The 25,350-nt window shown below is 40.2% G+C and overlaps 1 protein-coding gene across 2 annotated transcripts in view; it reads right to left on the reverse strand.

The window, feature by feature from the left end:
* ppp1r13bb (protein phosphatase 1, regulatory subunit 13Bb) overlaps positions 1-25,350 on the reverse strand; it is a 43,266-nt gene that overhangs the window by 4,011 nt on the left and 13,905 nt on the right. Inside the window, exons 4-17 of one of the 2 annotated variants that reach the window (XM_042503098.1) lie at positions 25,030-25,149; positions 23,457-23,527; positions 16,210-16,311; positions 13,321-13,495; positions 12,771-12,970; positions 12,487-12,627; positions 11,243-11,438; positions 5,415-5,548; positions 4,252-4,705; positions 2,583-3,361; positions 1,605-1,742; positions 1,385-1,518; positions 1,130-1,296; positions 467-666 (exon numbers count right to left, since the gene is read on the reverse strand). In XM_042503098.1, the coding sequence (XP_042359032.1) occupies positions 467-666; positions 1,130-1,296; positions 1,385-1,518; positions 1,605-1,742; positions 2,583-3,361; positions 4,252-4,705; positions 5,415-5,548; positions 11,243-11,438; positions 12,487-12,627; positions 12,771-12,970; positions 13,321-13,495; positions 16,210-16,311; positions 23,457-23,527; positions 25,030-25,149 (3,011 nt within the window). Of the gene's footprint in view, positions 1-466; positions 667-1,129; positions 1,297-1,384; positions 1,519-1,604; positions 1,743-2,582; positions 3,362-4,251; positions 4,706-5,414; positions 5,549-11,242; positions 11,439-12,462; positions 12,628-12,770; positions 12,971-13,320; positions 13,496-16,209; positions 16,312-23,456; positions 23,528-25,029; positions 25,150-25,350 lie in introns of both variants that reach the window. The other variant, XM_042503097.1, reaches the window with a different exon arrangement.

Genomic DNA, 25,350 nt, shown 5'->3' on the forward strand with positions numbered 1-25,350 from the left:
TATGCTTATGGTTTTTCGTTCCAATGCCTAATCTAAAACCTGTGTACCCGGTGATTCGAGCTGGACTAGATTTATTGACTTAATAATACTATCAAGCTCTTACCAACCAAAATGTATTCACATTAATTGATAATTTGTCAGAACCCCAACTAATGAAATAAAGTTTTTTCATGCACTGATCAATTCTGAGATTTGGGGACACTGTGCTTCCATATCACCTTTGGACATGGATTAATCTGCTAAATTATTTTTTTAAAGGTGAAGTTACTCTTTAAAAAGCTGGTACAAAGGGATTCAAAGTTTTTTTTTTGGCCAACAACTTATTGATTTATCCAACATCATTTCAGCTCTACAGTCATTGATGAGGATAAACAAAGCAGAACATGGGAAAAAAGATGCCATGACAAGTTAATCCTGCTGGTTTAGCTCATAGACAAATGCGATAAATAATGTATTCTGTTGTTACCCCCAGCAGGTTGCGGGGCACGTAGCCCTCGTTGTCCTCGAGTCGTGCCCACCACCACTCTGTTTCACTGTCATCCTGTCGTCGTAGGATAGTGATGGCGTCGCCTTCGCTGAACGCCAGCTCATCCTGGTTCTGAGGTTTGTAATCCCACAGAGCGTAAACTGTCCCCTTGTTCATAACACCCAACTTCTCCTGAACACCTGCACAAGAGAGTCCAAAACAGACTGTCAGTATTACAACAATATCTTATATACAAAGAAATCTCAGATTGTAAAAACAATCAAATCCTTGCTGCACTTTTGCTATATTTTTCAATTTTTTCGACTCCATGACCCCTTCTGCTGAGGCACAACTTTTCTGTGATAGAGAGGCACTTGAAAAAGTTGTGTGGGGTTTGGACCGAATGGAATGAACCACAAGAGGATCCCCACCGACGGCATACAACGAGCAGCCAGTCAGACCAGAGGGGTGATATGAAACAGAATGCGCTGGACAAAGAGATGGGGAGAACCGCCATCAAGGCAAGGCTGACCCGATTTGGACAGAGAGCTGTTCCTCTACCAAGCCTTCCTCTGGCTAATGTGCGGTCGCAGGAGAATAAAATAGTGAGATGCGATTGAGGCTCATTCAGCAACGGGGCTGGACTGTTGGGTTGTTTCTCACCATATAGAAACTGGGAGCACTGGATGTAACCCTCCTCCATTTCCTCGCACTTATCTGCAGCAGTCTCCACATCACTAATGGTACTGGCAAAGATGGCGGCCCCTGACTCGACCAATAACTTGCAGAGATGAACGCTGTTGCAGGAGGCGGCACAGTGAAGCGGAGTCCTGCACAGGCAAACAAACATATAAATGTAAATGGATTCAACAGGAAAATCAAACTTTCCGTTCTTATAAAATGTGTGCCATCACTCACCATCCGTCACTGTCTGCTGCGTTGACGTTCACACCAAAATCCAGCAGGAACTTGACTATGTGGTGATGTCCTGCACACACTGCGTTGTGGAGAGGCGTGATGCCCTCGTCATTGGGAGTGCTGGGATTCTCCACCTGGAAAAGAAAGACTCAGATATGAATGCTTTTCTGACATGCAAATACAAATAAATGAAAAGTATATGTACACAGTCACAGCATACCTCATAGATGATCCTCTGGACAAGGTCAAACTCTCCCTCCAGTGAGGCGTCCAGCAGGAGGGCCAGAGGGTTGAACTTCACCCTGAAGCCGTGGCCAGTTCGCTCGGAATTCGGCTTCTTCAGGTTGGTGCGCTTCTCCTGCAACAATGCAGGAAGGAAGCTCACATTACAATTTAATTTACTGAAGATGTAACTTGTCAACCTCGCAGTTGTCCTCAGAAGAAGTTACTGTGTTTTAGAAGCTGTGGCAGGCTGAGTTTTAGAGCTAGAGTAAAAAAACTGGTAGTGCTGCCCCTTGAAAGTTGGAGATTCAAATTATCAGTCGGAGATGCCTCAGTCGACCGAGATTGCTTCTAGTTGAGCAGTCTGTTTTTTTTTGTTATGTCTTTTTTGCTCGTCAGTGTACTGTGCAGTGAACTTCTGGGGGCGTTTTGGTCCCTAGTTTTTGTTGCAGCTGAACGCCAGGTGCAGTAAAGTAAAACGGCAAAAATCGTAAAACTTGTTCAGTGCACTAGGTCTAAATGTTTGCATTCACTCTCCTCTGCAGGTTCTGCTCCTCTGATCTATTGACCTGATCTGATCAGCTCTGATTGGATCATAATTGATCTAAATTATCCACCACGCAGCTCAAACTCCGCAAACTGCTGCTGAGGAAAAAGAACTACTGAAGAGTTCAGCCTGTGCTGTGTTCACTGACACATAAAACCGTGCAAATTTAGACATATACATAGGATGGATCATTCTATGGTGTTTCTGATGGTCTTGTGTCCCAATGTACTGAGCTGGAACTCAAATTAATCTTCAGATTTCCAGCTTTCAGATGATTTAACCATTTCAATGTGGCCAATAATTTTTACCTGCTATCTTAACTTGAACATCCCCTGCCCCCCCCTAAAAAAGATAAAAATGGATCTATGATATAGAGGAGGAAGTGGAAGAGGTTAAATGCAATAATGAGTCTGTATGTGTGTCTCTCACCAGGGGCTGTGAGACCGCTGTGCCGCTCTCTTCTGGAGTGGTCACCTCCAGCACGGGGCTGGGCAACGACGCCTCAGAGCCTCCCACGTTGTTGTTGTTGTCGTCCTCTGCTTCCTCTGCGTCAGCGGCATCCAGCTCTGGTGGCGAGGGCAGTGGCTCGTTGTCATTGGCGTCAGTAGATGGCGGTGGCACCTCAGAGCCCAGCTCCTCTGCCCCTGGTGGTGGTGGTAGAGGTGTCTCAGAGGGCAGGTTGCCATTGTCTGTATCGGCCACAGAGTCGCCTCCCAGATACGCAGGAGGATTAGCGGGCTGATAAAACGGCGTCCCGTTACCTGCACCGTTGCCACCTCCTGATCCACTGACTCCATTTCCCTCTATGCCTCCTGCCAAAGTGTTGAATCTCTGGTAGAGCAGTTTCTGGATGTTTGGTCCGCTGGGGCCCTCTGGTTCTGTTATGGAGCTCCGCTTCTTCAGCGGTCTCGGCGCGTTGGCCAGTTTTTTACGGAGCACCTCAAGATCGGCGTCACTTTGGTAGCGCAGTGGGGAGTGTACCATGGGTGTTAGCTTCGTGGGGCTGAGAGGTCGTGGGATGTTCTCCACACTGGGAGGAGGCGCTAAGGGCTCTGGGTGCTGGAAGAACTCGTGATCATCAAACTCTCCGTCCAAAGTGTCCTCACCACCGGGATGGCCCTGAAGCAACGGGAAGGCCCCTCCTGCCTGGACGAAAGGCAGAGGCGAGGGGGGTGTCGAGCTGGGGGGAAGGACAGGCTTCCCGTATACTACAGACAAACAGAGAGCGTGGTGTTTTATTAGCGGGCAATGACATCATCATTTTCATTATTAAAGAGTAACTAAACCCCCAGCTTTTGGCTTGAGTGCGTCCTTCCTGGAATATGGAACAGGTCTCAAAAAAATCACACACACAAAGTAGTCAGCTGGCTAGAGGGCAGCGGCAGGGCAGCAACGTAGGGCGCAGCTGGTGTTTGCAATTGCCAAGTTTCAACCTTTACAGGGCAGTCACTATTCATATTTATAATATGTAGAATTTTAATACTTTGCACTCAAATGTCAAGAGTTGGGCCTGAATAAATCAACACCACTAAATATTATAAGCTTTTCAACTGAAAAAATGGTTTTGGAGTTTAGTTACTCTAAGTCATCTGGCAGCAATTTTTTTGGCGGATACTATTTACACGCGGGTGTATGTTCCTGGGCTTTGTCGAAATATACTTGCAACACAAACGGGTCTATTCAGCTGTTCTGCTTAAATTCATGTACACAGTGTACATTCAGCAGCTTTTTTTTTTAACCAAAAAAATGTCATTTAACTGTAAAAACACTGAGCAGGGTTTCCCACACATTCATTTAAATGTGGCAGGCCACAACAATTAAAGCATCTGCCGCCACAAATAGATTTTATAGTGCTACTGAAAAAAATAAACTGTGTGGTTATTCATTGCAACACACTCTCGGAGCGCCGATCATTCTGTTGTCACCAGTGTGTCGACGTCACTGCAGAGCACCAGGCACAACGAAAGTAAAACAACCGTTTTTTGTGCTGGGTCAGAATACAGAATATTAAGTATGACTTAAAGCATTACACTATCAAGCAACACAATCATGAAAAAAAAAACACATTTTGGAGCATGTCTCCAAACTCAGCTCTTACCTGCTTTGAGAGCAGGCTTGAGAGGCTGGCTCTTTGGCGCTGCCTGCTGGAGGTACATGTGATAGATGGAGCTGGAGTTCATGGTGGGTGGGCCCTTTCTGGGCGACTGAGGCCGTGATCCTCTGTCTGGCATGAAGGGGCGTACTGCCACAGCTGGCGGGGGATCCAGTCGCTCGCTCAGTGCAGGAGGGAAAAGCGGTGCGTTAGGCTGGAAGGTGGGACTTGGCGGCACCGAGATTCGCTGCTGGATCTGCTGGGAGGACGAGCCTGTGGACGGGGGGACGCGGGGCCAAACAGGAGCTGGTGGGTTTGGGAGCGGGCGAGGAGGAGGAGGTGCATCCTTGCGCCGCTCCAAGGAGCTGGCTGAGTTTGCGGAGGTGAGGTGGGAGCCGTAGGGAGGCGGCTGTGGCTTGGATATGGCAGGGGAGGTCACAGCCATTTTGGAGTCTAGCACCTGTGAAGAAGCAGGAAATCCCAAACAAACATCCCTAAATAAAAAACCTGATTTTTTTTTACAGAGAAATTAGACTTACATTTTGAATTTTAAATAAGAAATAATAGGCCCCATGGATGAAACGATATAAAAACAACTTTTTTCTTATTTTGTTTTGTTCATATCCACAATTTGCTTTTATTTTGTCAGCAACCAATGATTTTTTGGGATTCACAAATGTTTTCTTATTTTTCCTCCTCACTTAGGTAAGAGAAAGTTTTACGAGTACTTAATGACTGAGTGATTCATTTTCAGGGCTGAAGGAATTCTATTTGGTGCATTGATCCCAATTACTGTAATTTCAGTTATTGTGCATCCCTCTGATGACCAGTGGTAAAGTGCAACTAAGTATATTTACTCAAGTACTGTACTGTACTGCACACTAAATAGGGGATGTTACCTATGTTAATAGGTGACTCATGATCAAATGGGATTCATCATTGAGCACACCTGAGTAAGAGCAAATTTAAATGGTTACGAATGTTGGTGCATCTGGAGTTGACTGCTCTTAATTTTTCTTTTCCCAAAAAATAAAAAAAAAATATATAAGAGAAATTTATGGGAAAGTTTCTGCACGAGGCCCAGTGACAGTTTCTCAAACTTAAAACATGTTCCTAATAGACGTAACATTACAACAAGAGGTTAACAGCCACAAAACAGGAGGACAAACCTTTTCTGCACTTGGAGCGACGGGGGAGCCTGAGGGAGGGCTCTTGCCCTGTGTATCGGTCCCTGAGTCTCGTCTCTCAGGAGGCTTTAGAGATGTGCTGGTCTTGCCTAAAGTAGGCCAACCAGTATCATTAGCTAGGGCACAAACAGGACATGGTGAGTGAGTTGCACAAGATAAAGGCAAGACCAAACCCAATGACTGAGATGGTATTAGAAGCATAAGCCTCTTTCACATCTCATCACAGTGACACAGCGTGTCCACCAGAACTGGGTCTAAATGGTAACATTTTCTTATTTTTCTTATTTGAAATGGCAAACGATATAAAGTAGAATATTAGCTAAGCTTTTTCAAGAACAGCACACATAGGACATGTATGTATCTGTACCATTTAGACCCAGGATTGGTGTTAAATGGAGGGTTCAGGATTTTGAGAAGCATATCCTATTAACCAGACACCATTAAAAGACTTTAAAATTCAACATCTTTGATATAAAGGGACAAAATCAACTAGCAAAATGCTGGTATTTAAGCAGCTAGTAGATCTGCATCAACAACAAAAGTAAAGAAATCGCACTCTAAAATTTGAACATTCACTAGCCTTTTGGCTGCTGGACATAGACGTTTATTTGGCACCCTGTTCATGTTAAGGAGGGGTCAAACCACTTCACTGAAAATTACAAATTTATGCAAAACTCTCATTACTTAAATGGAACTGCCTGTAAAAAAAGGCAATGGCTTTAAAGAGAAATGTCTTAATGAACCATTTACTTTTAACACTGATAATATCTTTGAGATAGGAAATTTCCTAGCACTGCTTTTGCAATCGACAGAAATTGCAGACTTTTTGGGGAGGCACTTTCACAATTTTTGGTTGTCCTTCAGCGATTTCACACATCTGGCTCATCACAACATTTCTTTCTTTAAGAAAGGATTTTCAAGTTGTTGTACTTTCTTCTTATGAAGTAACTTCAATATTTTTAAACCTACTTTACCATGTTTTTGTGTCTGCGTGACTAATGGATTGAAAAATACCAAAGTTATCCTTCAAAGTCAAACTGATCAAAAATACTAGTGGGCTGTTGATCAATAGGACAAAAATCCTGAGCCTTCACTTAACAGCAACAATGGCAATTAATGTATCTGTATTAGTATTTTGCTACTGTGTACTTGTATTTAGTGTTTAAATTTAGTTACATTTGATAAATGGTAACTAAATTGCAATTTAGTAGAAGATTGAAGGACTGTCAGTACTGTTTGTCTCCATCACTAAACTGATTAAAAAACTGATATGCAGGATAAAAAAAAGGATGCAGGGGTAGGTTGAAAAGAAAGAGGATGGGAAAAGGAAGACACAACAAAACAGCAAAAATTGCAGTCAAGTTCCTCAGAGTTGATTATATGACTATAACCGTTACAGACCCAGAGTCTCGAAAGCCGAAAATGGCTATTCAGATTTTCATTTCGCGTTTCAGTAACTATATAACATTAAATAAACAAATAATACAATTGATCTATATTAGTGTGGTGGATTGAGAAATCTGTTTTAGAAGCAGCTTCCAATATTTTCTTTCAATGAAGCATTACCAGAGTTTAAAGGTGGGGTAGGCAGAAATGTGAAAAAGGCAAAAAAAACAAACAAAAAACAGCACAATTTCTCCTGCAGCTCTTTCATACAGTGGCCCACACTGTAAAATCTGACAAGTTGATTTTACTTAAAAATCTACTAAACTGATTGCCTTGACAAGTGTAAATAGATAGAACTATTTGTCTTAATTCATGTTTACTTCAAGTTTACTTAAAATTTAGTTACATTTACTTAACTGTGTGAAGTTGATTCAACTTAAAAATGACACTTTGATTAAATCCATCGTTTTAGCAACTTCAGGAAACAAAGTATACTGCACTATATATCTGTATGCTGCTCGTTGCAAACTAGTCAATCATATTTGTATATTCTTTAACATGTTAACAAAACAGAACTTTTCTGAAGTTGGTAACACTTAGAAAGAACAAAATCATTTCAATTGTAATTTTTAAGTTGAAATGACTTTACTAAATCAAGTAAAGACAGCTAAATTTTGAGTAAACCTAACACTAAGATATTAAGTAAACCTAAATTAAGATTTATAGTTATATTTACTTTCCTTTTTCAAGGCAATTGGTTTAGAAGATTTCATTAAGTAAGATCAACTTGTCAGATTTTGCAGCTTTGAGATGGAGCTTCGGTTAGCTGCTGCACTGGCTCTAATTCGGTCATCACATCATTCTGAAATGACCTGTGATTGGCCAAAGTCTCCCGTCACGGGCCAGATTATCTAAAGCCTGAAAACAGAGCCAAGAGGAGGTGCAGAAGTCTAGTTTTCTCTCAGAAATCTTGAATTACAGTATGTTCAAAGTTCATTATGGGATTTTTGTCCAATGACCCCAAAATAAAAACTGCCTACCCCAACTTTAACACAGTAAAATAAAATAAAATAAAATAAAGCAGTTCTACCGACACTAACCAGAGTCTAGAAGGAAACAGCTTGATGTGGGTCTTCACAGATTATCAGTAGTGACAGCTGCTAAGTGAATCCGATGACGTTATGAACATGTACAAGATGACTTTCTTGTGCATGTTAAGTGAAAACTAAAAGTGTTCCTCACAGCTCCGTTGTTGTGAGAATGAGGCGTGAAGGTCGGGGTTAGGCAGGCTGGGGATGTTATGAAATTAGAACAAACATCTTGGACTGCTTCGCGTGTGTAAATTCACGTGGCACTCGACTCATTGAACCTTCTCAGAAGTGTGCAAACACACACGGGGATCAGCAGTGCTTTGTGTCAGTGACACCGTCTTCACAAGAGGTATGATGTCAACTACGATTAAGAGCGTCAAATTTCGGCAGATGGAAGCAAAGTGTTTCAAGATGGCACCCCACCACTTTGACGTCATTAGCCAATCCACAGAGGAAACGCTCCAAATGAAATGTCAACATGTGCTCTCTGCAGTTCAGAGAAAAACTGGCTCAGTGCTGCACTGGCAGGAGAGCTTAATGATGTCAAACAAGGGTGCTTGCATCAGTCAGCCATTGTTCACGTTAACCAGGCACAGATGCTCATCTCCTCCTCACATTCCCCAGCTGTGCATGTAAGCTTTGGTGAAAATCAGCTCTGTTACTTTTAAAGTAAGGCTGGGTATCGTCACTGATTTCCCGAATCAATTGGATTTTGAATCTCAAAGTCCCAATTTGACTCAAGGTCCCAATTTGATTTGATTCCCTATTCGATTTAGTATATTTCAGTTAAAATACCAATTTGGCTTGAACGAGAAAGAGATTCTGAGTGAGAGCTAATGTTGGAAATTATACAAGGAATTAATTTCATAAAGAATACATACGAAACAGGATTAGAATGAAATATTTTCTAAGTAAATAGCACAGCAACAGTAATAGTAAAACAGTAATGTTACTATATTAGTTTGTTTTTTTTCCTAGTTTATCTTCCTCTTTTTTTCTGTAAATAATAATGAAAAATCATAGATATTTGATTTTGAGTATGTGGGTCAATGTTTATTTAATTAGTTATAGGTTTAAATGAATAAGGAAGCTGGTTAATTAAAATTGACTAACTAAAGGAGAAGGGGTCGGAAGTTTCTACTTTTTGTGGATGTAAATGAAGTCATCATGTGTTTGACCATTTCATTTGTTGTTTTTCATTATATTTAAATATTACTTTCTTTGCTTTTGTAAAATAATTTTTCCATTTCCTTTGTTACATGTTCGAGATAAGTACATCAAATCAAAAATCAAATCAATATCTCACTGGAAACTAAGTTAAATGTTAATGAAATAAACAATATTCCTGACATCACAACACTGAGTGAGGTTTTAGACTGAATCATGAACACAAAGACATCAGATATTATCCCGTCCTCTGTGCTCCTCCCTCTGCTGCTGAGGAGAGTCACAGCCTGCAGGTAAAGTTAGTGATGGTATATTTTAAGATTCTTGGCAAACTAAGCCAAACTGTTGGACAAAAACAGTTGTTTTAGCTTTTTTAGTAACAATTGGCGAGCAGCTGAGCTAGAGTACAGTGCTTGTGCAAAAGAGCTTGTTGGCGGTGGCCGATGAGGGACTGAGGACAGAGCAGACTGAAATATTGCTTTCTACATGTTTAAGTGTTAATGCTTGTTGAACAGGTGTATTGTTTAAGTATTGGCTTTTTCATCACAGAGGTTTTTACACTTATGCTAATGAGCCAAGCTGTCACAAAATCGAGTAATCTTCACTTCACCGTCTCCACCACAGCCTGTCTGCTGTTTGTGTGTGTGTGTGTGTGTGTGTGGAGCAGCAGCCCCGAAACACAGACAACAGGAGGAGAGGCTGCTGCAGCATAGTAATAAATTATACCCAAACATTAAAAAGTAAGCTATCAGGTACAGATAAAATTGGTTGGTGGGGTCAGAGAGTATCAATACTACAGCCTTTGGTAATGTAGCACCGGGGCCGTTGAATACCACAGAGATTAACGAGTTTAAAGCTCCGGTCATCCACAGGAAAATGCATATTGAAAGATCGATCTCTGATTTTATGAACTGATATCAGATCACACAGTGTAAGATCAATTTAAATTGGATGAATCCATTATTTCAACCCAGCCCTACTTTAAAGTCAATCTGTTTTGTGGAGCTTAAAAGCATCAGTTGGTGACGAGAGTGTAGGGGGCTCAAGGCGTAACGGGGCAAAACACAATTTTGATTATCTTAAATTCTTGGCAGTCAATCAAACTACGATATTGAAACGATAAGGGTGTTTATGGAGTAAAAACTCCAGTGCATGCTGAGGATCCCGTGCTACAGTCGAGAGAGAAGGTTCAGGAAGTGCCATCCCTCTGCTGATGCAGTGCTGTGCACTCACGGGACGTGCCGTCGGAGCCAGTGGAGGCTCCGGTGCCCGGGTGTGATTCTGGAACGGACGGGGGTACCGGGTCCACAACGATGTCTAAATCAGACACTTTCCAAGGGCCGGGAGGCTTTCGCACACCATCTGCCCTCCAGAAGAGTCGCCCCCACCCCGCACCCAGTGAAACAGAGACGTTACAAAGACAGGAAAGCACAGACACATGAGAGAGGAGGAGAGAAGGACGGGATCCACAGTATACACAACACAGGAAGAGGAAGAGACAGAGGTTAGAGAGGGAGGAGATGAAATCACAGGAATCAAGTTCAGGCGGAGAATCAAGTGAGAAGTCAGGTAGGGAGGAAGCAGTAACAGGAGCCCAGGGGGGAGTTTCAGTCACAAGATTTTCATGCAAGGTGTGTTTAATGTGTCTCTGAGTCTCTGGGAATACACGTACCAAAGCTACTCATCTGCTTTGTCTAACCGACCATGACAATGTTCCTGCTTTCTTCATGAACAAAATAAGTCAAGGAATACACCCAAATCATGAATTAAGGGGCCGTAGACATGCCGCGTGTTTTGCAATCTCCATTCTATTGTTTTAATTGGATACACGTGGCGGACACAGTCATAAGCCATGCCGACACACACGCATTCGTTAACAGTGTGTATTTGGCCAGTCACGATTTCTGGTAGGAGGGGAATGGTATGGTGCTCAGACAACCGGCCTCTATGCTTGTGAGAGTTGGCACAGAGTGGACACGAGTATCGCCTAGCTTTCGACCTCGCATTTTCCAGGTGGTTAAAGACGCGCCATCTGTACTGGCCCTAAAACAGCCTAAATATATTGTGTCTCCAGGTATCTAGTACTACAGTTGTGTTTTATGGTGTCTTGCATTTTAGTTAAAAAAAACTTGCACTGCAGTTGTAATTTTGAGGGTTTCCACCAACCTGACTTGGTGGTGCGGCTCTGGTTGGCTTGGTTATTGACGCCCAGAGTCGCAGGCTTCAGTGGATCAGGTGGTATGGTGTAGCCTCCTTCCTGCCGGCCCGGTACAGGGACCTGGATGTACGGCCCGACGGCAGCGACACGTCCCAGAGTACCAGGAGCTGGCTGGGGAGACGGAGGCCCGTTGGCTCTGTTCAGCTATAAGAGGGGAGAGCCAGAAAAGAGTCAGTCATTAGAGACAGGGCCCCTGCTACCTATTTCTATTTGTTTTCATCTTGACCTTCCCAACACACATATTGGCTTAAAATCGTTAACACTATTTCAGATTGTTTTGGGATTCAACTTGATCCAACAGCAATTACAGACATTGTTTGGGGTCCTGCCCCAAACTCTACTGCTTCTAAAATGTAACTCAGACTTTGTAGCATTTGTTGCCTTATTGAGATGCAATCCCCCTCTCACTGCTCATGGATCAAATAAGTTTTTACTTTTTTAGAATTGAAAAAAAAATTGCTGTACAATGAATAGTTCTAAATTTAATAAAACATGGCAACCTTTTTTTGCACTTAATTGCTTTAATTGAATTTGTATGACCACCTTAATGTACCTTTATAAGGTCTCCTTTATAATCATGTGAACTTTGTATTTTTTTAATATTACAGGATGGCAAGTGTGTATGTTTTGCATCTTTTCACATCTATTTTTTTATTCTTATCAATTTATGTTTATTATTTATTCTCTTTTTTTGTAATTTTTCACAACATGATGTATTTCATCTGCTTTCTATGAACATGATCAGTTTTTCTTGATGTATATTATACTTTAATCGATATTGAAATTCAAAAACTAACTGTCTTGACACTTGTGTGTTGTTGAAATCCCATAAAACAAATTTGAGAAGATGTGGTGATGGGGGGAAAAAACAAAATGTAGACGAGATATATAAAAATGAGAGTTTACAAAACACTAGAAATAATTTACGTCAGTGAATATTCTCCTCATTGCAGATGATTTATGAAGCCTCTGAGGGGACATGAACAAATCCCTGTGTCCGCAGGTTTCCACTAAGACTTTAAAAGCTAACAATAATTTTGTTCTTCACTTTATATTGAGCATGTGACGTGTCTGAACTGACTTCTTAGTGGGACAGGAGACTTTTGTCAGTAGCATTTGAACAGAAAGAGTCTTAAAGAGGAGGTGTGTTGAACGCTCTTAGTCTTACAGGAAGGTTTTCTTTTTGACGTGCCTCAGCTTTTTTCTTGTAGAGGCGTTCCCGCAGCTCACTGATGCGCTTGTCCATGAGTGTCACCTCCATGTTGCGCTTGTTGAGAAGCTCCTTCTGTTGCTGCAGCTTGCTGTTTTGTTCCTGGTTCAACTTGTTACGGATCTGTGGGTGATAAATGCAAACACACGTGCAGGTTTAGGTAGAAAGTAATCGATGCTGAAATGACTGCATCAGAGGTAAAGAAAACAAAATGGACCCTATAAAAAAATTCGCTAGATGTTGCACTTATTCCTACTGCTCAGTACCTGAAGTTCCTGGTAGAGTTTACGGAGCTCTAAGGCTGCAGCTCCGGTTACTTGGCCACCCAGGGCGGTCTGTATGCCATTAAGCTTTCCTCTCCGCAGGTCCTCCAGCTGCAGGCTGAGCTGCTCCACTCTCAGCACTGCAGATTGTAACTCTGCCTGCTTCTCTTGGAACAGGCCGCTGACCTGCTCAATCTCTGCCGCTGGATGGAAGAAATAAAGAAACATCAGCTCATTTGTAACCTACGTGCAAGGTGATTTCTTTAAAACGAGTAAGTTATCTCGATCTTTCTTATCATCTCTGGGTGCCATTAGGCTTCCTTCCTACAAGCATTTTTACAGTGGAGACCGAATGAAAAAATAAAAAGAAGAAACTGAATATTTGTTGACTATGTTTTATAATAACAATAATACTAATAAGTATTATTATTATTATTATTAATTATGTAACACTACTGGCTGGAACTGAATCCTGTAACCACTTAATGTCAATAAAATTAAGAATTTGGCACCAAGGGAATAATGATAATGGACATATTGTAAGTATACATACACAGGTTGCCATTGATGACCTTGCTGTAGTCCACCTGGCCCCTCATTGCTCGAATCTTCTTGAGCTTCGCCTCCTGGCTCTCCACGCGCTCCTTCAGCCTCTGCAGCTTCTCGCTCTCTGAAACGGTTTGCTGCTGGCGCCGCTCCTGCTGCTTCAGGTAACGCAAACGTTGCTCCTTCAGAGACAGAAATTGATGTTTTATAGGCAGGCTGGTAAACGGAAGGTAAGAAATGATGCCAAACTGAATCCAACAGTGAAGACTGTCTCAACACTAAGACCAGCAAGAAGCCCCCCATCAACACTTACACCAGAGATACTCTACCTGCTTTGCTTCGGGGCCATTTTAATAAAATGACAGGAGGCCAGGGGCCATATATGTTGCTAGGATTTTAGGACATTTCTCAAACTTTAGGATGGTTGTAGGATTTTAAGACATTTCTAGACTAGACTTTAGGGGCATTTCTAGGATTTTAGGACATTTCAAGGATTTTAGCACATTTGTAGGATTTGAGGACCTTCCTAGGATTGTAGGACGTTTCTGATTTTAATACATTTCTTGGATTTTAGGATGTTTCTAGGATTGTGAGCATTTTTAGAATTTTGGACTTTATTTAGAACTTTAGCACATTTATAGAGCTGTAGGATGTTTAGGATTTTAGTTTTTTCTGAGATTTCATTTACAGGATTTTGGGACCTTTATAGGATTTTAGCACATTTATAGAATTATAGGACATTTAGGATTTTTAGGATTTCTAGGATTTTATTTACAGGATTTAAGGACCTTCCTAGGATTTTAGGACCTTTTAGGATTTTAGGACATTTCTAAGATTTCATTTACAGGATTTTAGGACCTTTCTAGGATTTTAGGACATCAGGAGCTTGACCAGGACCTCTGTCGTGAGCTGCAGGGGATCCTCAACTGGCACATCTTTTAAAATTTTTGATAAACAACTCTATTTTGATTCTGTTTTATGCACTGTGGCGCCTTATGGACATTAAAAGTACAAAACCAATTCCCAGTTTGAATCACTTTATTTTTATTGTGAATTAATGGTTGAGGGGCCACTTGGCAGCGTAATGAGGGCCAGATTTATCCTGCAGGCTGTAAGTTCAGTATAACAATATCTCAGTGGCAGACAAACCTTGAAAGACGGCTAAATCTTTCTACTGTATGCACTAAATGCAATGCTGCGCTGTGTCAAGATTGTCTGAAGGCTGAAGAAAGGGTCAGATGACTTCATCTTTCCACCCAACTGAGAACTGCTCCAGTTAAGGTCCTAAAATAGGAAATGACAGGCCCAGGTTTCCAAATGACTGCAGGGCTTCATGTGGGCCTACTTTTCAGACACCACAACAAAGGCGATAAATAAACCGATCTATCCGTGGGTTTACAGTGGGCTTCATCTTGCATGACTGATCTTGACTGATCAGCCCACCACAAACACGGCGGTCAGTCTTTGTGCACTGAAAAAGCCAAGTCGACTGGTTGCATGGAGGTTCTCATTCCTTCCATTTACATAATGAAATCTAATTTTGATCATTAGTGCGACAAAAGGTAGTACCGTTAGTGTTCCAGTTAAAATCATGCATTATTTACATGCATGAGTCAACACTGAAATGTCTGACTGTGCATGAATTTCTATAAAGACTGAACTATGAATTCTGACAAACTGGACAATCCTAGCACAGTGACTCATACTGCCTCCCCATCTCATTTGTTACATAACTGTTCGCCCCAGTATCAGGTCATGATGGGACTCTTTGAATGAGAGCAGTGCAACAGGAGTCCATTTTCCTCTCTAACAGAAAGGTTCGAGGCTGTGTACTGGACTTACATGGCCCTGAACTAATGACCGGTCTGGGCCTATGTCTTAACCTCTGTAAGGTGAGACGTTAATTAATACTCTACAGTGTCTTTCAGCAAAATTACTGCCAGAATTATTGGCTCATAAAAAATACTACACCACTACCAATACCTGTACCCTTTCAGTGATACACACACTACGCTTTCACATTAAACTGAAGAAAGCTTGTGGTGATTGGTTCTAAACAAAACCATTCATCCATTTTTATCTGCTTATCTGAGGCAAGGTCGCACAGGCAGCAGGCTGATCAAAGTACTCCAGATGTCCCTCTCCCTGGAATCACTTTTCAGCTCCTCCTGGTGGACCCCGAGGCGTCACCAGGCCAGATGACATACAGAATCCTTCCAGCGTGTTCTGGGTCTGCCCCGGGGCCTCATACCAGCTAATTGAAAACTTTGCCTTCTGGCTCAGCTCCCTCCTCAACAGGACAGACTGGTGCAGTTCCCACATCACCGCAGACACCGTGCCAAACCACCAATCCACCTCACGCTCCATTTTACTGTCACTCATGAACAACACCCAAGATACTTGAACTCCTTCGCTTGGGGCAGCAACTCTCTCCCTCAACTCTCTTCTCTCTCAGCAAAACCATACAAATATTTAATTTTTTCTACATCTAGGAACAAAAAGGATCAAATGATGGTTTGAAAGAAGTTTTAATACCACTTAGTATAAGTTTATTTCAGTTGATAGCTTAAAAGGTACTGAGTAATGATACCCTTCCCTATTGCCTCGTTTGGCACAATAACCATCTCAATGTTGTTTTCTCTGACCCAGCTTGGGGACAACATTAGGGTTTAAGGAATGGCAGTTTTCTTACATAATTTTCACATTATTCCGAGGTAGTGCTTCAGATTTAACAATTTAAATTGAAAAAGAGGATGGATGGAAGGAAGATGTTGCAGTTTGTGGTGAGCCTTCTGTGCAGACGTTGAAAGACGCATGTTTTCAATGACAGACCATTCTAACATTCAGGGGAACGATTCATAGAAAGGAAGGTGTTAGAGTGGAGACAAGACGCTACCTTTGCAACGAGCATCTGCTGCTGAGCCTCGATTTGCTGCTGCTGCCGTGTGGCCATCTCCTGCAGCTCTGACAGCGTGAGCTCCACACGCTGATTCCCCACCTACACACACAAACACGAGAATCCGTCAGCACAGAAATCTTAACTGGGCGGTCCTGATGTTGACTGCCATTGAAATGTTACTGATGTAGACTGATGATACATTAGCGTCTCCTCTTTTTAACACCACTGTAAGTTTTTATTCATGAGGAGAAAAAGTAATAGACATAAATTTAAGATGAAATAAAAACATGTGCAATAATCCAAAAACTGTTAGGCTCTTTATTTCATAAACTAAAGGTTGTTTGATTCAAAGGAGGGCATGACCTAACATTTATTTTTTTGCCCTGTGGGAGCTGCTGAATATGATGACACACTAACAAGAATACGTGACTCTCCCTCCAGCCCAAATAACAACATTTAGTAGCTCAGAGTTAAAGCTAAAAAGGTGAACAGTTCAATTTCAGTATCAGTAATACCTAAAACATCTAAATGGTCATTTGGATAACTCGATAATAATACCCAGGTGAATAAGTGTCTGATATAACAGCACTTTTAAGACAAAAACGCAAGACAATAAAAACAGAGAAATACATCTGCCAAGAAGTTACATGAGATAAAATGTTACATAAGAACAAAGAAACAAGTTACGCAAAAACCCATTTGCAGAAATGGTTTTAAAAGATGTCTGATATCAGCGGCCAGAGGCTCAAACAGCAGGAGACTCAGCAGCAGTGAGAGTCGGGCTCCAAATATCACTGCGATGGGACATTAATTGTGACGAGGCTCAGTTAGTGAGCAGAGGACTCATGGCTCTGAGGAAAATGTGTCCCTGGATAGTGTCACAATGATGCAATTTATTGATGTTAAAAAAAACAAAAACAACCACTGCCATTATTATTTGTAGCTTCACAATCTACTCTGTGGTTTAGTTAGAAGTTGGATTTTTATGAAATAATTGAGGCTTCAACTAATGATTATTTCCTAAATAAATCAATCATTTGGCCTAAAAATTCCAGAAAATAGTAAAAGAATAGTTATGGTAAAAATGTCCATCACTGTTTCGCAAAGCCCAGGATGATTTGATTAAATGGCTCGTTGTGCCCGACCAACAGTCCACAACTTAGAAAGTACTTCACTGATTTAACGTTTTTCTCCTATAATGTTTCATGGAATCAGATTTGTGTCAATATGATCAAATAACACTTCCTAAATATCAAACAAAATAACAACAACAATAATTAATAATGATAATAATAATAATGATATAATAATGTTTAATTTGAGAGAGAATAAAATTAATTGAAGCACAAAAACTAATTATTTACTAGTGTCTAGCAAAAAAGTCTATTGTCCAAAATGTTGCTTTTTTTCTTTTGTTTATTAATTCTTTGTAACCTGAGCAATGAGCAACTTAATAAAAGATGGCCCAACAGTAGCAAAAAAAAAATAGTAAAACAGTTATCTGAATCTAAATTATCTGAAAATAAGCACACAAAAAAGAGCAAACAACAACAACAACAACAACAATACTACTAATACTACTACTACTACTACTACTACTACTACTACTACTACTACTAATACTACTATACTATACTAATAATAATAATAATAATAATAATAATAATAATATTTAATTTGAGAGAGTAAAATTCACTGAAGCAAAAAAGAAAAAAAAGTCATCTAAAACATAAAACTTATAAATTGTAAACAAATGATTTACTGGTATCTGCTAGTCTTTTGCTTTTCTTTACAGTTTCATCTGCTTCTTTCTCACTTATCAGACTTTTGACCTCTCAAGCAGGCATTTCTTTCCAGGGTGCGTCCCAGTTTTTGAGTGCCCCTGATGCTTCTACCATTTTTCTAACTTGCTTTAGATGATACCAAACCTACTTTCCACACAATTTAAGTCTCCACAGCTGCACTCCCATGAAAACTGAACTCACACGGCTCCTGCACAACATGACAGCTAGAGTAGATATGAAAATATGCAATAGGGGGTTACTGAATAGGATTAACTTACTATATATCAGACCAAAAATAAGACAAGAATCAGCTAGCTAGCACAAACTGTGGTCCCTCTGCCTTACTCCCTGCCACTCAAGAGACGACTGTCAGAACGAGAGCAGGCGAAGACTTCATAAACAGACCTTTAGTTAGCAGCTCCCAGTGCTAGGGTTTGATCCTGGACCGCAATGACACCTCACCAGATCAGCAAACTTTCTGTTACCACTGTGACACAAGTTAGGCCCAGCAGTGCTGCTGGCCACCAGCCGACAGTGAACCTCTGCGCTGGGTTTGCACTGTGGGTGCTTTGTGCTAGTGAAAGCTAATGAAGCATCAGACCTTTAGCTTCAAACGCAGAGGCTACAGAGGTCAGGATGACTTCTTTCAGACCCCATTTGTCCAGATTTTTTTTTTTATAATTAACAAACTTGAAGTCTTCAGCCTCAAACGCCACTGACTCAAGTGACATCATTTGAGCAACAAAAGACTTTCAACAACTTTTTTTTTTCACATATCCAGTAGTAGTCTCCCAACACCTGCAAACAGACATATGAAAACACTCTTTAAAAATATTTAGTTTACCAATACAAAAAAGGACGAAAGGCCACAAATCCTAACAATTATACACAAGGGAAAGTTTGACTTGGCAAAAAGACTTAAACAATTAATCTATTATTCAAAATGTTGCCTTTTTTTTCTTTTCTGTTGTTGAACCCTTTGAAACCTGAGCAATGAGCAATTTAATAAGACATGGCAAAACTTAGCAAAAAAAAAAAAAATAGTAAAACAAAGAAAATTATGTGAAAATAAGGGGAAAACAAGTAAAAAATAAAATGCCTAAAAACATGATGAAAATTAATTTAATATATATGGGGGTTTTTTTGTAACACAGTTTTATTTATAATAAAAAAAAGTATAAGCATTTCACTGTAATTACAAATATAGTTTTTCATAACATTTTTTCCCCCCCATTTTAAAAAAAAAATCATTTTTTTTAAAGTTATTTTAAGATAATTTTCCTGTCCCTTTTTACTATTTTCTTCTAATTTGTGGGACATTTCTTCCCAGTTGCTGATTGCCTTTTTTTTTTTCCTCAATATCATTCGAGGAAATCAAGCTAATTTGTTCAGGGTTAAAAGCATAAACAGCTTGTGAAAGGCGTCTGAACGCAGCACAAGAAAATTTATGTCGATCCAGGTTTGAAAGGGTTACTTAATCTTTCAGCTGTAATTGAGTGGACCCCAGGAAGACTAGCAACCCCTTTGTGGAAGCCAGCGGGGATCCAAACAGAGAATAAATTGCAGGAAGAAAAACAACACATTACACAACCAAAAAACCTCAGAGGTACAAGGTTTATATAAGCTAGTAAAGGTAATAGTAAAATCTTCTTTATTAGAAATGAAAAAAAAAGGTTCACCTCCATAAACATTTTCAATGAAATCTTCCTCTTCAGCCAGAAATCAGCAGCCTCGTGTTGTTCAAGAGCTCACAGAATAAAGAGCAGCTATCAGGTTTAAATCAGTTTTTTTTTTCTCGAAAACCATCATCCTACAGACTTCTGAATTTCCTAGAAGCAGTTGCTACTGTCAAACACACTGGCGAGCTACTCTTCGATAAAACAGCATAGTGAGTGAGCAGCGAACACAGTCCTCTAAACTACAAGCGGTACTGAAATGCTGAAGTGCTCCGAGACTTTGCCTTTAGGAAGTGTGTTCAAAGAGGGAGGAGACGACGCAGGAAATGTCATGGTGGTTTTTTTTCAGACTGAGAAATGTAGAATACTGGATCCGCTAAAAGACTCTTTTAAAACGTGAAGAGAATAGTAAGAGGCACAGAAAGGATGACGACATGAAAAATAGATGACATAATAAAGTTCAGGTGAAATAAACATGACACGCAAAAAAACAGAAATATTGTACGCGCTGCTCTTACTCGATTCAAGGAGGCAGTGACTCATCTTGACTGAATAAAACATGCCTCTTTTTGGAAATAATTTGACTTTAGTTACACGTCATGCATCGTCTCATCTCTCAGAAGACACTCGGTGCGGTCATTGCATTTGCAGGTTTTTGCCCAAGTGGCTCACACACTGTTTTCCTACCTGGCATTTTTTCAGGCGTTTAGATTTAAGAGTGTCTAGGAAGACTCGGAGGGGGGAGGGACAAGGTGACTCAACCGAGGCCGAGATGGGGAGAGCGGGGAAGCCACTGGCACACACACATACAGCCACGCTCAGATGCACTCAGGCAACGACTGCATCAGTGACAATTCACCCGAGGGAGAAACAGACACACACGCCCTCAGACAGTGATGAAGAGGGAGCTGGAGAAACACCCAACTGAGCAGAGCGGAAGAGGGAGAGCAGCCACTTCGTCGCTGATGGGAGACCACATCACTCGCTCCAAAAACTGTGCAGATTTGTGGAGAGCGATCCATGATTACGGATAAAGTGACCATCAGGATGTTTCAGAATAAACGAAGTCTGTTATTCAAGACATTCACTCATGTTACGATGTTCCAAAGAGCAATGATTTTGTAAGAACTGTGATAATGATGAAAATAGATTAACCCCGTGAAAACCTGGATCGGCATTGGTTTTCTTGTGCTGCTTTCAGGCAATTTTCACAAGCATTTTTACCTTTGAAACCTGAACAAATTTGCTTGATTGCTTTAGAAAACACGGGAAAAAAGGCAATGAGGAACTTTGCAAGAAATGTCCCACAAACTGCAAGAAATGAGTAAAACGTGACAACGTGCAGTTTTGCTTAAAAAGAAGAAAGGGAAAGAAATATTGCCAAATTATATTTTAATTTTTTTTAATCTAAAAGTTATGTTACAGAACTATACATACTATATATATATATATATATATTTGTTTATTTATTCCTTTTTCCTGTAACATATATTTTTTTTTTATATTTGTTACATTAAATTGTTATTTAATTGAATTTCTAACAACTTTTTTCAGGTTATCTTCTTATTTATGTTTTTCTTACTTTTCTTCTTTTTGGCATATTCAGGGAATTTTCTTGCTGGAACCAGAGAGTCTTTTGTATTTCTGCTTGAAAAATCACAAAATGATGTGATTGATTATCAAAATAGCAGCGGCATTAACTTTTTTTGATGACTAATTATTCCAGCTCTCGGCAAACAAAATGAGATGTTTCAATACTGCCAATAAGCCATTATCATCAATTATAGAAGTTAAAATTGAGATTCTAAAATATATTGACAATGTGTGTGATCATCACAGCGTTGCCTTGAGGCACCTCTGCTCTTTACGAAGCAGCGTTTCTGTCAGAGGATGATCAGCTCTGCTCGCTGGAGAGAAAGCCCTCAGGGTTTGGGCAGCAGTCCATGCAAAAGCCAGAGCAATGATCCTCTTAGGGCCCGTTATATCATCCAGCAGGCTGACTGATATAATCCTCTAAATCAGATATTAGGAAGAAATTCGGACACAACTGAGCCTTGGCACTCCAGGAGGTTAAGCGGAGCCGACCATGCAATGGACGATGTACGAATAATGATGACACAGTGCATGCTTTTAGGTGTCATGCTATGGTGCTGGTTTTACAGGTTAGTAGCATGACTCTGGATTTGCTTAGCGTGCGGTTCAATCAATTTCTAGATCCATAAAAATATATATTACCTCATGGTACTTCCTCAACAAAAGTCTAAAGTTGTGGTTTTTCAGTGTAATAACAGGAATTGCTTCTGGCTGCTCTTGTGCTACAATCCTTTTTTTGAAAACAAAAACAACAACCCCTCTATCTCCTGCTGCGCTGGATTCCTCCCCCCCACCCTTAAGGTCGAATTAGTTACAATTCCTTGACCGCAACACTTTCCTTTTTATTGAAATCTGGGACAGATGGTCGGAGAGAGAAAGGATGCCGCGCCAGAGGCTGCTCTTATCAGAGTCATTCACATCTCCGAGCACACACGTCCTAAAGCTAAAACTCGGCATATGCAACAATGGCTTCACCTGACAGGGAAATACTGGCAGTGTGTGGAAATGGAGCAGCTCCGTAACACCCGGGTCTCTAACATCATCACCTTTAATATCAGAATCATGTAGCCATAGATACTTTTACCTCATACTGGAATATGGAGTTATGTCACAGAGTAAACATACAATGACAGTGTCCTGAACTTCAGTTTTGCTTGAGAGATTAAGATATTAAAACTAAGAGGAATGATGTGTGCCACAAACACTTGGTTGTAGAGGTGTTAAGCCCTTTTTTTAAAAAAAAATAAAAAAATAAACTCAAACGAATATTAAAAAGCAATCGTTGCTAGGATATCAGTATCGTATAATCCCTGTTTGTTTTGATCTGTCTGCTGGTTAATTTGATTTGTACATCTTTGTAGGAGGGTACTAAAAACAGTTAACATTGGTACAGGTCCAGGGTAACATACAAACACCTGAGGTGACAGTGACAGTCTGGCCGTTTGACACGTCAACAACTGGAGCCATTAACTTCTGCTTTCCCACAGGAGCTTCCAAGTTAGAGTTAGTCAGTCTGTTTTACAAGCTTCTACATTCTGATTGAAATACAAATTTAATGGGTAGTCTCAAATAATAAATGTTGTAAAAAGACACACGTCTTACAACTTTTGAAAATCTGACTCTTTGCAGATACCATGTAGCTTTGCAAAACTGATTCGGGAAGACTGAATTATAATCGAAATATCAATTTATGGTAATAATCTGGTCTGAATTACCAAGAATCACAATATCAACATACTGTAATATATTGCAGTACTGCAAGCAAGGCAATATATTGCAATCTTTGAAATCTAATTTTGAATGCTTGCAGTGCACCCTTTATGACTGCCTGTTTCACAGACTCGTGCTCTTTGTGTTAACGTTACCGATATGTTGTTACGTTGGAGTAGAAGAGTCAAATGGCTGAGGAAAGATTATGAAACTGCTATCAATACAAAATCAACCACTGCAACAAATCTTTGACAATAAACACAGTATCACAAAACAAAATACTGCCATACTCAAGCGCATCTATATTTCAATACACTGCTGCTCATCTATATTGTTTTCTCTTTTTGTCTCTCTCTTTATATAAACCTTTGTAACTGTTACATATTATTGAGGGATTTTATAATGGCCTGTGGACCTGGTTTGTTCCGTAAAAGAACATTTCTAATTTAACATCATTTAGATAATGCTAATTAAGTCTCACCCCGTTCTCATTGTGCTTCTCTCCAGTGTTTCCACTCCTGCGACTCGTCTGATCCTGAGACTGCTGACTCCCTGCAAAAACCAAACAGTCGCCGTCACAAACACAGGCAGGGCAGAGACACACAGGCGTGCACAGACGCACACACACACCTACACACACACGCACACACGCACACACACTTGATTCAGAGGCAACAACCATTGTCAGGAATAGTTTGAAATTTCACTGACATGATTGCTCATGACAGAGGCATTTAAGAACTGGGACAGGCACTGCTGACTAAAGCCTGTAACTCAAACTTTTTTTTTTAAGAGGGGCTTGATCTTGATGGAAAGATGAGAGAGTAAATGATTTAAAAGCTCCACAAGAAGAGATAGAAAACCAGCCACTTCTGCTATTTGTCTAAAAATTACTGCATATCTTCATGGTAATGCTGCTGACAAAATGCACTTTTCTAGTCAAGTTCCACATGTTTTATAGGATATAACTCAGATTTGTTTCAAGTATTTAGATTCTTCACTTATGTAAAAGTACTAATACCAGAATGTGAAAAAACTGTTACAAGTAAAAGTCCTGTATTGAAAATGGTACAAAATGGTACTTGAGTGTAAAAGTAAATAAAAATCAGGCCTCTTTAAAAAATTTTAACACACACACACACACACACACACACACACACAAACACAACACAACCACACAACACACACACCACACACACACACACCCCACAACACACACACACACACACCACACACACACACACACCTCTACTCTAAACTCCAAATTATTTAAAATAATTTATAAAATTTAAAATGATAGAAAATAAAAAAAATTCAAAATTATAAAAAAAAAGAAACAACAAAGAAAAAATATTTATCAAAATAGTTGAAAAATAATTCTCTGTGAATCGACTGATTGATTAATCGACTAATCATTGCAGCTGTACTTGTATAAACTGTTTAGTCATTTAATTTAGAACAATACATCATATTTTATAAACTCTTCTTATGTTTTATTAATGCACAAATCTCAATAAAAAAAGTAAAGAAAGATGTAAGCAAAGCTGTCAGATAAATGTCGGTGGAGTTAAAAGTACAATATTTCCCTCTGAAATGCAGAGGAGTAAAAGTATAAAGTGGCATGAAAAGAAAATACTCAACTACAGTACAAGTACATCAAATTCATACAAAAATACAGTAATTGAGTAAATGTACGTAGTAACACTCCACCACTGGCTTGGACTTGTAATTTTGTGTGTACTTCTTTTATATACTGTATCTACACATGCACACTGACTTCAGTTCAAGTCCCAACATTGGAATGAATGTGTCTCAGTGAGCGTGTGTAGAACTGGTTTCAGTCAGTGATTTTAAGCTCGGGTGCATTTTACACCTGGCAAGCCTCAATTAAACTTCAGGAAAGAAAAGCATTGCCTGACACCAGCGTCCATAGCTGAGCAGCCAGCCAGAACAGGTGACAGGAATTCCCCAGCAAACCTTCGACTCCACCCTCCAGGTAGAGAATACACACGGCAGATAAACCTCCAGACAGAGGAGACCATGACAATGCGCACCTTGATCACTGCTCTCAGTCGGTGAATCTTCATGCCGGAGGAAGAACTTGACTTCTTGTTTCCGAGGCCCCCATTTCTGCAGATGCTCATACATCATGTGTTCGAAGGGGATCGCTCGCTCTAAAAGAGACAGAAAAGTTATGACTGGTTAACATATTTGTCTTGTCGACAACAACGGATCTAATTCTGTTTTCTTGTATATGTCCAATAAGTGAAAAGCAAAACTCTGTGTGCCACTTAAAAGCAAAATTTTAACCCTTTGAAACTTGCACAAAATGGCTTGATTCAATGAACATGGGAAGTAGGCAATGAGCAACAAAG

Source organism: Plectropomus leopardus, chromosome 16 (assembly GCF_008729295.1).
Source record: "Plectropomus leopardus isolate mb chromosome 16, YSFRI_Pleo_2.0, whole genome shotgun sequence".
NCBI lineage: Eukaryota > Metazoa > Chordata > Actinopteri > Perciformes > Serranidae > Plectropomus > Plectropomus leopardus.